This window comes from Mus musculus, chromosome 4 (genome assembly GCF_000001635.26).
Source record: "Mus musculus strain C57BL/6J chromosome 4, GRCm38.p6 C57BL/6J".
Lineage (NCBI taxonomy): Eukaryota > Metazoa > Chordata > Mammalia > Rodentia > Muridae > Mus > Mus musculus.
In genome coordinates, this window is record NC_000070.6 from 65,986,654 (window position 1) to 66,002,806 (window position 16,153).

The 16,153-nt window shown below is 39.3% G+C and overlaps 1 protein-coding gene across 5 annotated transcripts in view; it reads right to left on the reverse strand.

Moving 5' to 3' along the window:
* Positions 1 to 16,153, reverse strand: part of Astn2 (astrotactin 2) — a 1,023,735-nt gene that overhangs the window by 605,851 nt on the left and 401,731 nt on the right. For all 5 annotated transcript variants that reach the window (NM_019514.3, NM_207109.2, XM_030253680.1 and 2 more), the window contains one exon: positions 5,635 to 5,781. In NM_019514.3, coding sequence (NP_062387.2) covers positions 5,635 to 5,781 — 147 coding nt within the window. The remainder of the gene's footprint in view (positions 1 to 5,634; positions 5,782 to 16,153) is intronic.

Below are 16,153 nucleotides of genomic sequence, written 5' to 3' on the forward strand. Positions count from 1 at the left end.
TCGAATTGCTCTGGCTAATACTTCAAGTACTATGTTGAAAAGGTAAGGAGAAAGTGGGCAGCCTTGTCTAGTCCCTGATTTTAGTGGGATTGCTTCCAGCTTCTCTCCATTTACTTTGATGTTGGCTACTGGTTTGCTGTAGATTGCTTTTATCATGTTTAGGTATTGGCCTTGAATTCCTGATCTTTCCAGAGCTTTTATCATGAATGGGTGTTGGATCTTGTCAAATGCTTTTTCTGCATCTAACGAGATGATCATGTGGTTTTTGTCTTTGAGTTTGTTTATATAATGGATTACATTGATGGATTTTCGTATATTAAACCATCCCTGCATCCCTGGAATAAAACCTACTTGGTCAGGATGGATGATTGCTTTAATGTGTTCTTGGATTCGGTTAGCGAGAATTTTATTAAGAATTTTTGCATCGATGTTCATAAGAGAAATTGGTCTGAAGTTCTCTATCTTTGTTGGATCTTTCTGTGGTTTAGGTATCAGAGTAATAGTGGCTTCATAAAATGAGTTGGGTAGAATACCTTCTACTTCTATCTTGTGAAAAAGTTTGTGCAGAACTGGAGTTAGATCTTCTTTGAAGGTCTGATAGAACTCTGCACTAAATCCGTCTGGTCCTGGGCTTTTTTTGGCTGGGAGACTATTAATAACTGCTTCTATTTCTTTAGGGGATATGGGACTGTTTAGAAGGTCAACTTGATCCTGATTCAACTTTGGTACCTGGTATCTGTCCAGAAATTTGTCCATTTCGTCCAGGTTTTCCAGTTTTGTTGAGTATAGCCTTTTGTAGAAGGATCTGATGGTGTTTTGGATTTCTTCAGGATCTGTTGTTATGTCTCCCTTTTCATTTCTGATTTTGTTAATTAGGATTTTGTCCCTGTGCCCTTTAGTGAGTCTAGCTAAGGGTTTATCTATCTTGTTGATTTTCTCAAAGAACCAACTCCTCGTTTGGTTAATTCTTTGAATAGTTCTTCTTGTTTCCACTTGGTTGATTTCACCCCTGAGTTTGATTATTTCCTGCCGTCTACTCCTCTTGGGTGAATTTGCTTCCTTTTTTTCTAGAGCTTTTAGATGTGTTGTCAAGCTGCTAGTATGTGCTCTCTCCCGTTTTTTCTTGAAGGCACTCATAGCTATGAGTTTCCCTCTTAGAAATGCTTTCATTGTGTCCCAAAGGTTTGGGTACGTTGTGGCTTCATTTTCATTAAACTCTAAAAAGTCTTTAATTTCTTTCTTTATTCCTTCCTTGACCAAGGTATCATTGAGAAGAGTGTTGTTCAGTTTCCACGTGAATGTTGGCTTTCTGTTATTTATTTTGTTATTGAAGATTAGCCTTAGTGCATGGTGATCTGATAGGATACATGGGACAATTTCAATATTTTTGAATCTGTTGAGGCCTGATTTGTGACCTATTATGTGGTCAATTTTGGAGAAGGTACCATGAGGTGCTGAGAAGAAGGTATATCCTTTTGTTTTAGGATAAAATGTTCTGTAGATATCTGTCAGATCCATTTGTTTCATCACTTCTGTTAGTTTCAGTGTGTCCCTGTTTAGTTTCTGTTTCCATGATCTGTCCATTGGTGAAAGTGGTGTGTTGAAGTCTCCCACTATTATTGTGTGAGGCGCAATGTGTGCTTTGAGCTTTACTAAAGTTTCTTTAGTGAATGTGGCTGCTCTTGTATTTGGAGCATAGATATTCAGAATTGAGAGTTCCTCTTGGAGGATTTTACCTTTGATGAGAATGAAGTGTCCCTCCTTGTCTTTTTTGATGACTTTGGGTTGGAAGTCAATCTTATCAGATATTAGGATGGCTACTCCTGCTTGTTTCTTCATACCATTTGCTTGGAAAATTGTTTTCCAGCCTTTCATTCTGAGGTAGTGTCTATCTTTTTCTCTGAGATGAGTTTCCTGTAAGCAGCAAAATGTTGGGTCTTGTTTGTGTAGCCAGTTTGTTAGTCTATGTCTTTTTATTGGCGAGTTGAGACCATTGATGTTAAGAGATATTAAGGAAAAGTAATTGTTGCTTCCTGTTATTTTAGTTGTTAAAGGTGGCATTCTGTTCTTGTGGCTGTCTTCTTTTAGGTTTGTTGAGGGATTACCTTCTTGTTTTTTCTAGGGCGTTGTTCCCGTTCTTGTATTGGTTTTTTTCTGTTATTATCCTTTGAAGGGCTGGATTCGTGGAGAGATAATGCGTGAATTTGGTTTTGTCGTGGAATACTTTGGTTTCTCCCTCTATGATAATTGAGAGTTTGGCTGGGTATAGTAGCCTGGGCTGCAGTTTGTGTTCTCTTAGTGTCTGTATAACATCTGTCCAGGCTCTTCTGGCTTTCATAGTCTCTGGTGAAAAATCTGGTGTAATTCTGATAGGCTTGCCTTTATATGTTACTTGACCTTTTTCCCTTACTGCTTTTAGTATTCTATCTTTATTTAGTGCATTTGATGTTCTGATTATTATGTGTCGGGAGGAATTTCTTTTCTGGTCCAGTCTATTTGGAGTTCTGTAGGCTTCTTGTATGTTCATATGCATCTCATTCTTTAGATTTGGGAAGTTTTCTTCAATAATTTTGTTGAAGATGTTTGCTGGACCTTTGAGTTGAAAATCTTCATTCTCATCCACTCCTATTATCCGTACGTTTGGTCTTCTTATTGTGTCCTGGATTTCCTGGATATTTTGAGTTAGGATCTTTTTGCATTTTCCATTTTCTTTGATTGTTGTGCCGATGTTCTCTATGGAATCTTCTGCACCTGAGATTCTCTCTTCCATCTCTTGTATTCTGTTGCTGATGCTCAAATCTATGGTTCCAGATTTCTTTCCTAGGGTTTCTATCTCTAGTGTTGCCTCGCTTTGAGTTTTCTTTATTGTGTCTACTTCCCTTTTTAGGTCTAGTATGGTTTTGTTCATTTCCATCACCTGTTTGTATGTTTTTTCCTCTTTTTCTGTAAGGACTTCTACCTGTTTGATTGTGTTTTCCTGTTTTTCTTTAAGGACTTGTAACTCTTTAGCAGTGTTCTCCTGTATTTCTTTAAGTGATTTATTAAAGTCCTTCTTGATGTCCTCTACCATCATCATGAGATATGCTTTTAAATCTAGGTCTAGGTTCTCAGGTGTGTTGGGGTTCCCTGGACTGGGCGAAGTGGGTGTGCTGGGTTCTGGTGATGGTGAGTGGTCTTGGTTCCTGTTAGTAAGATTCCTCCGTTTACCTTTTGCCATCTGGTAATCTCTGGAGTTAGTAGTTATAGTTGACTCTGTTTAGAGATTGTTCTTCTGGTGATTCTGTTACCGTCTATCAGCAGACCTGGGAGACAGATTCTCTCCTCTGAGTTTCAGTGCTCAGAGCACTCTCTGCTGGCAAGCTCTCTTACAGGGAAGGTGCTCAGATATCTTGTATTTGGACCTCCTCCTGGCCGAAGAAGAAGGCCCAAAACAGGACCTTTCTCAGACACTGTGTTGCTTTGGCAGTTCCCAGGTGGTACAGACTCTCACCTAAGCAGACTAAATTCCTAAGTTCCTTGGAGTCCCTGGACCAAGATGGCGACCGCTGCTGCTGTGGCTTAGGCCGCCTCCCCAGCCGGGTGGGCACCTGTCCTCCGGTCCGGAAGGTGGCCGGCTGTCCCCGGCCCACACAGGGTGCTGCCTCAGCGCCTCTGTGCTTCTGCCTGTTCCAGAAGCTGTCAGGTTCTCTGGCGCACCCTCTCACCTGTTCAGACTAATTTCCTAAGTTCGGCGGGTCCCGGAACAAGATGGCGACCGCTGCTGCTGTGGCTTAGGCCGCCTCCCCAGCCGGGCGGGCACCTGTCCTCCGGTCCAGACGGTGGCTGGCTGTCCCCGGCCCACAAAGGGTGCTGCCTCAGTGCCTCTGTGCTTCCGCCTGTTCCAGAAGCTGTCAGGTTCTCTGGCGCACCCTCTCACCTGTTCAGACTAATTTCCTAAGTTCGGCGGGTCCCGGAACAAGATGGCGACCGCTGCTGCTGTGGCTTAGGCTGCCTCCCCAGCTGGGTGGGCACCTGTCCTCTGGTCCGGAAGGTGGCCGGCTGTCCCCGGCCCACACAGGGTGCTGCCTCAGCGCCAGAGTAATTTATCTTGCTTTCTACATATGTACAAACAAGTAACTAAAGCTTGGGTATCATTACCTCCTAAAGTATAATAGCTAATGGGTAGTGACAGGTGAGTGATGCTGAGTGTGTGTCTGGGTGTGGTGCAGGCCATTCACAGTGATTTTACCCAGTTCGTGTTTGCCATTCCTATCATTCCATCTTAGTTTGGCAGTCACACATGGCTTCTGGAATTCACCTATCTCTGTTCTCTCTCTCTCTCTCAAAACAACACACACACACACACACACACACACACACACACCATGTCTTATATGTACATATAATTCAATAAGGATGAAACATGAGATTTTTATGTAAATATAAAAAAGACCTGGCACTCATAAAATGTGTAGAGTGACAGTCACAAGTATACTTTATCATCAACATAATTCAGTTTTTTATATATGTCTTTTTATCACAATCGTAATTCAGTTTGTATACATGTTAAAAGTGTGAAAAATTAAACTGATTTACAGCGGACAGGAGAGTTCATAGGGCACTCTTCTTGCTTTGCAGTGGTTTCACACAAAGGGATTCTGGACAAAGGAAATTGTTGCCTTCAGTTTGTCTTTAGCTGTATATACACAATGCTGAGCCCACAAAAAATCAGTGGATATCCTAAACCCATGGTCACATATATGTCCTTGGTTGAACTCAGTGGGCCACAAAGAAAAACAAGATGAATGGGAAAAAGAACTTGTAGGAAGGAAGCAGTTTGTCAGTGGTGGGAAGTGAGAGTAAATAACTATATCTTATACATGAATAAAATAACAAAGAATGTATTTTAACTATTAAGAACTAAAATAGAAATTAGGTAAAGTTGCACACTCTGAAATAGCTTTTAAAAACAGTCATGTTAAATTTTAGCACCTTTGCAATAGTAAGGTGAAGAGAAAGGTATGGGAAGTAGGGGTCTGTACACCCACTGGAGGAAACAAACTACATGGAAATTTTTAGAGGGCACTTTAGCAATAGACATCAAGCATCTTAATCAGTTCCTAGGACACATTTTGCTAATGACCAAAGTGAGTACAGTGCCTCATTAATTCAATTTAATTGGCTGAAGAATAAGTGGTAGACTTTTCCAAGACACTTGTTATAGGGAACAAGATACAAACATTCCCTAGACCATTCAAAAATTCTAGTAAAACTCATAGGGTTTTCCTTGTCATATGCTTTTAATTATATAATACCATTTGCACAGTACTTTTAATTTGAAACAGAATTGGGAATCTTGATCAAGCTCTTAGATTTTTTTTTTTGTGAAGGAACCCAGTCATTCTTCACTAATTTTTTGAAACCCTCCTTTAGTTATCCTTATACACATAATAAAGTACCCTTTAATTTAATTTAATTTAAGTCTAATAATCAGGCATTTAAAGTAATAAGTGCTTCTTCTAGAGTCATGGGATAGCCCTTTGCTCCTGTACTGTACGTTAAAGAATTCTGAAGTTATGCCATGCATGGCGATATAGACCACTGAGGTACAAAGTGATACGTAATTGTGGATTATTGTCAATGCTGGGATCTTACCATCTGCAATGAAGTGTTCAGGCACATGCAAAGTCACCTTCACAGTAAGTGGACAGGACATCTGGTTGCCACACACCATGGCCAAGATGCAGGAGCTCACAGCAATCAGTGTTAAGGCTGTCTTATTCACAGGGCTTTTCAGTAAACCTGGAAAACACATACATAAAAAAAAAATTCTGTCAAGTGAGGATATAGAGACAGCATGGAGGATATGGTGAATCCTATAGTTCTCTAGTGGGACTACTAGCCAAGAACAAATGGAAAGGAGGGAGGAAGGGAAAGACAGAAAAGAGGACAGTAAATTGGGTTGGGATTAAGTTGTTGGTATTTGAAAAAAATTGAGGGAAGAATTAGGATGGACATGTTTCTTTGTACAAATGGGCAAAATTATCAAGAATAAAGAGTAATTAATAAAATATAAAATTACATTTATAAAACAGGATTGAGAACAAACGATATTTTCCAACCTTTTATTAGGTTTTGTCTTAAACAAAATAGGCTTGATGTTTCTTTTGGTAAATACAAAAAGAAAAGAAAACTAAATAAAGAAAGACAAAAAAAAGAAAGAAGAGGAGAAGAAAGGGAAGGAAGGAAGGAAGGGAGGAAGGAAGAAAGGAAGGAAGAAAATCAGCTTCTAAAACTTGACAATCTTCCCATTTCAATTTAAAAGACCATTCTTGCTGATAATTGTACAGTATTAAACTCCCTCTACAAAGTAAATGAAAAGGTATCATGTGGTTCCTTTAACTAAGAGGTAGCAGAACAAGTGTGTTCTTTGAGAGCTATTCTGGATTTAAATTCCATTCTTACCCATTCTTACATCTTGGATTTAGAATATTACCAGAACGCTCATATAATGGAAAATGGATTCCCAAATGCAAATACATTCCAAAATGAGATTAAAAATAAATGATGGGATTATAAGTAGTCTGTTCCCATTAACTGATAAATGATTTTACTCATGAGTTCATGGTTGGAGGAACTGCTGGAGTAGGGGTGAGGACCCAGGTAGGGAAAACAGATCATGAAGTTGGAATGTGCTGAATGGTTCTTTGTCTTTGGCCCCTTCTGCCCACTCCACTGTTGTCCTAGATTCTCAGCCACTATGAGATCCAGAAACAATGGAACTAAAGGAGTATCAACCAAAACCTCTGAAACCAGAATGAATACCCCATTCTTTAAGTATTTTGCCTTGTGTATTTTCCACTGTGAGGTATAGCTGAATAATATATTCCTTACTAGCTGTTTGAATTGCTCCGTTCTCCAGACCTCCATTTCAAGGGGTACCTGACAGGTTTTGTACCTTAACAAAAACAAGTCACTTGGGAAGAGGAATTCTCAATTGAAGATTTTCCTCTATCAGATCATACTTGGGGCCTTCTGTAAGGATATTCTTCATTGCCTATTAATACAGAAAGCTATAAGCTTTCACTATAAGCTGTGTCACACAAGGATCAGTATTCTTGAATTGTCAAGCCAGAGAAAGCAAGCCAGCAGAGTACAACCCTGTGGGCTCTGCTTTAAGATGCATGTTCCAGATTCCTACCTTGAGTTTTCCCCTGACTTCCATTCATGATGGACTATAGCTAATAAAATGAACTAGACTCCTTCACAAGTTGTTTTTGTTCATGGTTTTATCACACCAACAGAAAGTACCTGGGATAATTGGCATGCATGCTGAGAATAATATCAAATATCTCATAGGACTGCCATGATGATTACATGATGGGACATATATAAAGCCTTCCATAGAGAAGTGTTTCATAATCAGAAACTGTTAAACAATTTCACCAGGATGGATTGGAAACTTAATTTATGAAACATGTATATCACAGAATAAGAATAGCCCCTCTTCATGACATTGGATATGGCCAGCACAGACAAAAAGTTGCTTGTTTTGAGCACAAAAATTTGAATTTAATCTCTAGAACACCTATTTTTAAAAAGCCAGAATGATGGTGTACAATTTTGATCCCAGGTCGGAGGAGAAAGAGGAAGGAAATGTCCTAGAGGTCATGGTCAACTACCTTAAGCCTAGGAGGCAAGTTCTAGAAGAATGAAAGACTGCATCTCAAAATTCAAGGTTGACAATTTCTGAGGAACAATTGTGTTGACTTCTGGCCTTCATTTGCATGAGCACGTGAGTATATGTCCATCCAGATCCAAGTGTGCATGCGCACATAAATCATATACTTACGATCCTCACTCTAGGCTATCTACTTCTCTTCAGGAGTTTACTTAGAGGTTCACAGAAAAATCCAGACTTGTCTTTCCCTCTTTAGATTCCTAAACAAACTGTTAAAAACCGAAACAAGAGGGCAGAGTGTATGAAGGAGAATTTTGCATGGCTAATTTAAAGAAAATTTACTGAAAGAGTGGAATAAGTAGATTAGATCTGCATCACCAGCAGTGTTCTGGAGCTGGTTATGCAGTAAACAAAGGGGTCTGTCCTGAAACCCCTTTGATTCTAATTCTTTGAGCTTTGCCTCTTTGCCTCTACTTTTTAGGTTTAGAGCATTGACTTTTACTCTGTATTTTAAATTTTTTCTTTACCTCTTCATTTGGTAAATTTCACATATGTCTGAAGCCATCCCACAAGTATTTCAAATAGAACTCATTAAAAAAAATAACATCTTCAATAATATCAACCAACCAGACTCCCCCAGAACTCCCAAGGACTAAACAAACAATCAAAGAGTACACATGGAGGATCCAAGGCTCCAGCTGCACATGTAGCATATGATGGTCTTATCTGGCATCAATGGGAGGAGAGGCCCTTGGTCCTCTGGAAGCTCAATTCCCCAGTGTAGGGGAAAGCCAGGGTGGTAAGGTGGGAGTTGGGGGTGGGGGCAGGAGCACCCTAATATAAGCAGGGAGATAGGAGATTGGATAGAGGGTTTTCGAAGTGGAAGCCAGGAAAGAGGATAACATTTGAAATGTAAATAAATAAAATATCCAATAAAAAATAACATATTTCTCAAATTTCTGTTTCCAGATAATCTCTGCATCAAAATCATTACCATTTAGATGACTAGATGCCTGAAAATCTTTTGGTCTTTTATCTTACAAAAACAGTCATACAACCACATTTTTTAAGTTGTGAAGCATTTTAGTACATTATTTGCAGCTGTATAATGACACAGATTTTAATAAAATATCACTGTATTATTTGTCAGAAAAAAACATTGAGAAAAGATTCAATGTATTTTTGGAGTATAATCATTTCAAAGGAATGCTTTAATAGATTGTATGGCTATATTACTATGGACTTGACTGTTCCTGAAAATTTATGTATTGAAGTTTAACTCCAATGGTGATGTTCATTAGAATGACTGTTCTAATTTAGATATAGGCAACTTGCTTAAATGAATTTATTTAAGGGAGGAGCACTGCTCTAGTCTGTTTTTCTGTTGCTGTGATAAAACATTATACAGAGACAACTTTTGGTAGAGAAGGGTTTATTCTAGTTTATATTTCCTGATCATAGCCTATAACTGCAGGAAGTCACTATCTCACTTTTTCTATGAAGTTGGTATTTTCAGCTACCCTCCCTTCCCTCTGCTTCTGTTGCTGCTTGTAGGATAAGAAAGGTATTGGCACATAAGCTATCTCTCTCCACGCTGAAAGCCCTTGAGATATTTTACAGCATCTGTTCATAGTATGTGGTCCACATTCATGAGCCTGGCATCTAAAACCTATCATACATTCAGACTTCATGTACTTTCTATGACCTGGCCCAGGTACTAGCAGGATTGAATTGCTGAAATACTCCTACAGTAAACAACATTATCATGTTGTCCATGTTGAGTGTTGTTTGTTAGATATTATTCCAACTCTTCCCTTATCCCTATCCCTTTCCATCACTGTTTGAGATTCACAGTAAATGGAATTTCTTCATAGTCCCCTTAGATAAGCATACTTAATTCTTTTATCAATATACCAGTGTAAGATTCATATGTTTGAATGCTTAGTCCTCAGTTTGTAAAACTGTTTGGAAAAGATTATGAGGTGTGGCCTTGTTGGATATGTGTCATTGGGGGAGGCCAAAAGACTTCAATAAGAAGTATGCACCAAGGAGGTGAAAGATCTGTATGATAAAAACTTCAAATCTCTGAAGAAAGAAATTAAAGAAGATCTCAGAAGATGGAAAGATCTCCCATGCTCATGGATTGGCAGGATCAACATTGTAAAAATGGCTATCTTGCCAAAAGCAATCTACAGATTCAATGCAATCCCCATCAAAATTCCAACTCAATTCTTCAACGAATTAGAAGGAGCAATTTGCAAATTCATCTGGAATAACAAAAAACCTAGGATAGCAAAAAGTCTTCTCAAGGATAAAAGAACCTCTGGTGGAATCACCATGCCTGACCTAAAGCTTTACTATAGAGCAATTGTGATAAAAACTGCATGGTACTGGTATAGAAACAGACAAGTAGACCAATGGAATAGAATTGAAGACCCAGAAATGAACCCACACACCTATGGTCACTTGATCTTCGACAAGGGAGCTAAAACCATCCAGTGGAAGAAAGACAGCATTTTCAACAATTGGTGCTGGCACAAATGGTTGTTATCATGTAGAAGAATGCGAATCGATCCATACTTATCTCCTTGTACTAAGGTCAAATCTAAGTGGATCAAAGAACTTCACATAAAACCAGAGACACTGAAACTTATAGAGGAGAAAGTGGGGAAAAGCCTTGAAGATATGGGCACAGGGGAAAAATTCCTGAACAGAACAGCAATGGCATGTGCTGTAAGATCGAGAATTGACAAATGGGACCTAATGAAACTCCAAAGTTTCTGCAAGGCAAAAGACACCGTCAATAAGACAAAAAGACCACCAACAGATTGGGAAAGGATTTTTACCTATCCTAAATCAGATAGGGGGCTAATATCCAACATATATAAAGAACTCAAGAAGGTGGACTTCAGAAAATCTAACAACCCCATTAAAAAATGGGGCTCAGAACTGAACAAAGAATTCTCACCTGAGGAATACCGAATGGCAGAGAAGCACCTGAAAAAATGTTCAACATCCTTAATCATCAGGGAAATGCAAATCAAAACAACCCTGAGATTCCACCTCACACCAGTCAGAATGGCTAAGATCAAAAATTCAGATGACAGCAGATGCTGGCATGGATGTGGAGAAAGAGGAACACTCCTCCATTGTTGGTGGGATTGCAGGCTTGTACAACCACTCTGGAAATCAGTCTGGCAGTTCCTCAGAAAATTGGACATAGTACTACCGGAGGATCCAGCAATACCTCTCCTGGGCATATATCCAGAAGATGCCCCAACTGGTAAGAAGGACACATGCTCCACTATGTTCATAGCAGCCTTATTTATAATAGCCAGAAGCTGGAAAGAACCCAGATGCCCCTCAACAGAGGAATGGATACAGAAAATGTGGTACATCTACACAATGGAGTACTACTCAGCTATTAAAAAGAATGAATTTATGAAATTCCTAGCCAAATGGATGGACCTGGAGGGCATCATCCTGAGTGAGGTAACACATTCACAAAGGAACTCACACAATATGTACTCACTGATAAGTGGATATTAGCCCCAAACCTAGGATTCCCAAGATATAAGGTACAATTTGCTAAACACATAAAACTCAAGAAGAATGAAGACTGAAGTGTGGACACTATGCCCCTCCTTAGAATTGGGAACAAAACACCCATGGAAGGAGTTACAGAGACAAAGTTTGGAGCTGAGATGAAAGGATGGACCATGTAGAGACTGCCATATCCAGGGATCCACCCCATAATCAGCATCAAAACGCTGACACCATTGCATACCCTAGCAAGATTTTGTTGAAAGGACCCAGATGTAGCTATCTCTTGTGAAACTATGCCGGGGCCTAGCAAACACAGAAGTGGATGCTCACAGTCAGCTAATGGATGGATCACAGGGCTCCCAATGGAGGAGCTAGAGAAAGAACCCAAGGAGCTAAAGGGATCTGCAACCCTATAGGTGGAACAACATTATGAACTAACCAGTACCCCGGAGCTCTTGACTCTAGCTGCATATGTATCAAAAGATGGCCTAATCGGCCATCACTGGAAAGAGAGGCCCATTGGACACGCAAACTTTGTATGCCCCAGTACAGGGGAATGCCAGGGCCAAAAAGGGGGAGTGGGTGGGTAGGGGAGTGGGGGTGGGTGGGTATGGGCGACTTTTGGTATAGCATTGGAAATGTAAATGAGCTAAATACCTAATAAAAAATGGAAAAAAAAGGAAAAAAAAAAGAAAGAAAAAGAAACTCTAAAAAAAAAAAAAAAAAGAAGAAGAAGAAGTATGCACCAGACAAGTGTCTAGTATAGGCACAATAAAACCCTTTGGACACCACCCAAGTGCCTAACCCAATATCTGAAACATGGTGGCATATCAGTACATGCATAATCACTTTCAGGAGTACAGTGATATTATCAATCAACGTAATATGGACACTGATCATGAAAAAAGAATGCCCATTAGCATAGCTACCCCTCTTGGGTCCAGAGGAAGAAGAGATATAACGCCATCCAACTTTGGAATTTTATGGACATCTATTTTATATTAACATATAGTGGGCTGCTTGTAGGAAAACAACCACATAGCTTGAATCGGTGTGCCTTCCATACATAACTCATACCTGAGACCTGCAGGTTGCTTACTTAAGAAAGGATCCTTGCTTTTCTTCCCAGTATTAAGACGATGTGTCATATAGGAGGAACATTTTCAGTTGTTACAGTAGTGGGACGAAGGTTAAATGAAAGAATAAATTACTTTATGGTTTGTTCTGGTGTCAAGAGATGAGATATTCCTAAACCCTAAAATAACCACAGTACAAAAAGAAAGAACAAATTTTGTTTCTTTTCTGAGTGTCCCAAATGAATAAGATTATCAATATTTTAGTAACTCTATAGCACGTGTAAGCTAACAAAAATGTTATCTAAGAGAAAAAGGTCCATGAGTGGCTAGGGCTGTCAATGGAGGTTACATTAAATAGCAACAATACCATGCCACACTCCATACCACTTAGTATTTCACATGTAGCAATTAGCCTGGGAAGTTTCTATTTAAGAGGCTATGAATTCAACTCTTCGTCAAGGAGCATGTAAGAAAACATGGTACAAAAAAGTTCTTAGAAAGATGAATAGAGTTTGAATGATTGCATACAAGTTGTGTTTGTAGCTGACAGCATGGGGAGAGAATGTCAGTGGTGGTCTGAATGAGAGTGGCCTCTACTGAAATGTATGTTTGCATACATACTTGGCTCTCAGTTGGTGGAACTGTTTGGGAAGGATTAGGAGGTGTGGTCTTGTCAGAGGAGGTATGTCACCAGGAAGGAAGTTTCCAAAAACTTGTGCCATTCTCAGCTCTCTTTCTACATGGTTGTGTCTCAAGATGTGAGTTACTGTTCAAGTGTCATATCTTCCTGCTTGCTTACTGCCATGATGGCCTTTGACTCTAATTTTATCAATTTGTAAGCTCCCAATTAAATGCTTTTAAAAAATAAGTTGCCTTGGTTACCCTGTTTTATAACAACAACAGGAAAGAAGCTAAGATGATGTCCCATCCAGTGAATAATATAAAACAAAACTTTGATCTCTGAGAAGAAGTGCTTTCTCCCTAGTTCAGGGAGCAGTAGGTATGAATGGGACAAAGACATTTTTTTCACTATCAGTAAGGCTACCTGGCCACACAAATCTGAATGCTAGGCTGAGGAAGTTGCCCAACAGCCAGAACAGAGATAGGACACACTCTTTCAATGAGACATCACTCAACAAATCATATCTCTCATGTAATGGAAACCTCAAACAAAATCCAAGGTCTTTAGAGTTCATCATGAGTAGTGAAGTTATATAGCTTATTGACTGGATTTTCCTAGTAAACAGTGATAAAATGGACTATACATTAAGAAGGTTGAAAGAACTAATGGTAGCAGATGCTATCAACTGCTTTATACTCATTGTGGCATGCACTAGATTTAACAAAATAATGATTTCTAGGACAGATACAGAAATATGTCTGCTGTGGATTTTCTACTTATTTACCTCTCTGTCAAATGGATTCTTGGAACATATTAAGAATTGAATGTTTCTTTGCAGAAACAGAATACAAATAAGAGATAAGAAATGGGGATTCATAAAATGAGGGACAAACTGGTAGAAAGAATAAAACTGAAAAGTATTCTGGAGCAACAATTTACTAAGAAAAATATCTGAATGACTATAATTATCTCTAAGAATCAAGAGGAAGGAAGGACATACATAGGTGAAGATTGCACTAAGGTCAGATGCTGATAAGCAGCCTCTAGGGGTTGGCGAGTTGCAATGGAAACAAAACTTCACAAAGGGACAGAAGCAAATGTGACTTCTTTAGACATTTTGGCCAACGGAACTGAACATCAGCACTTAGGTTTTACAGAGATTATTAAGGTAAAATATATCTATTCCAGAATATTCTTCCCTATACAAGCTATTAGTCTGTGCCTTCAAGAAGCAGAAAGGACATAAAAATCTCCAGTTTTTCAGTGCTTACAATGACACAAACACTGTAGCCATATGTGTATTTATGTACATTCTGTCAATCCATCCATTTATCTATCCATCCACCTGTCCATCCATTTATCCATCCATCTATCCATCCATCCATCCATCCATGCATGAATGCATCCATCCATCCATCCATCCCTTCATCCATCCATGCAATGTATTTATATTGAACTTTATACTTTCCAAGGTATAAAGTTTAATATAAACTGTTTAATATCAGGTTTTGGCTTGCATCCTTATTTGCTGGGGAAGGTGCTTTGCTGCAGGAATGAGATTCCACTGGGATATATAGACTGCTGCAGCAGAAAGCTAATAATCTAATTTGCCTTTCATTTCTTCTCCTAGTAACCCCCACCCTCTCTTCTGGCTGATCAGAATGGCATAAAATGCATTGCTTGAGAAATTCAACCAGAAATACCTTGGCATTGTTGATTCATATACTGTCTATAATTAGGGGTTTGATTGATTCTTAGTTTGGAAATGCCAAGTTGCAAGAAGAAAATCAAGTTTAAGTTAAATTTGGAGTTGAATCAATCACATTTTACAATGGAGAAAATAGATTTAACACTATCAGACCTTTATGTGTGAAAAACTTAAAGTTGATGTATCCCATTGCTTCTGTTCTCATGGGCCCAAAAGATAGAAGCTAGATCCAAAGTAGGGGGTCAAGTTCTTTAAGTGGTGTCTTAGTCAGGGTTTCTATTCCTGCACAAACATCATGACCAAGAAGCAGGTTGGGGAGGAAAGGGTTTATTCAGCTTATTCATCACCAAAGGAAGTCAGGACTGGAACTCAAGCAGGTCAGAAAGCAGGAACTGATGCAGAGGCCATGGAGGGATGTTCTTTACTGGCTTGCTTCCCCTGGCTTCCTCAGCCTGCTCTCTTATAGAACCAAGCCTACCAGCCCAGAGATGGCACCACCCACAGGAGACCTCCCCACTTGATCAATAATTGAGAAAATGCTTTGCAGCTGGATATCTTGGAGGCATTTCCCCAAATGTAGCTCCTTTCTCTGTGATAACTCCAGCCTGTATCAAGTTGACACAAAACTAGCCAGTACAAGTGGCAAAGGGCATATTGAATGGGAGTGGAGGATATGGATACTACAGTGGAGAAAAATGGTGCAAAGGAGCCCAAGGAATAGAAAATTCATGGAAATTACTCTAAAGAAACTGATCTTTGATTCTAAATATGGAAGTTTAAATTGAAATTTTCAACTTTAACAAACATCTAGCTTTCAACAAGCTTTGTACATTAGTTTCTTTTTCTTTTGATGTATGTGTTGGTGTGCATGTATGCATATACCATGCTAATGCTGACAGAGGCCATGAAAGAATTTTGCATACTACAATGTTGGATTCACCTGATATGAATGGTGGAAAACAAATATTAGTTCTCTGGAAGAGCTGTAAGTGCCCTGAAACCACTGAGCCATATCTCCAGCCCCATAAAATTCTTAACACCATGCTTTTATAATCCATAAAATGTCAGTGATAATCTCTAACTGGTAGAGAAGATGTGGGAATGAAATGGGGCATCATAGTGAAACTAGAAAGTACAGTGCCTGGCAGATACCCTGGGCTCCGTAAGCTCTCCTTGCCTTTTCCCTCATCTCACCTCCTTAAATACCCCCGTCCTACCTGAGCAACAGAGGTAAGTGGTAGTTTTGCTTATGCTGCAGTCCTTTGCTTTATACTTAGCTTCTGATCCCTGTGAATAAATCTTATCTCATGAGATGTAATGTTCTTATTAGATAATTCATTCATTCTGTCAACAATTGTGTGTGTGTGTGTGTGTGTGTGTGTGTGTGTGTGTGTGTTTGAGTGTGTGTGCAGATGTGGCATTGTGTGTTTTTGTGTACTGTGGATAGAGGATGAACTTAGCATCTATCCTCAGGACCTGTCCTTTTTATTGTTAAAGACAGAGTCTCTTACCAACCCTGGGACTGCTGATTCAGCTAGCTT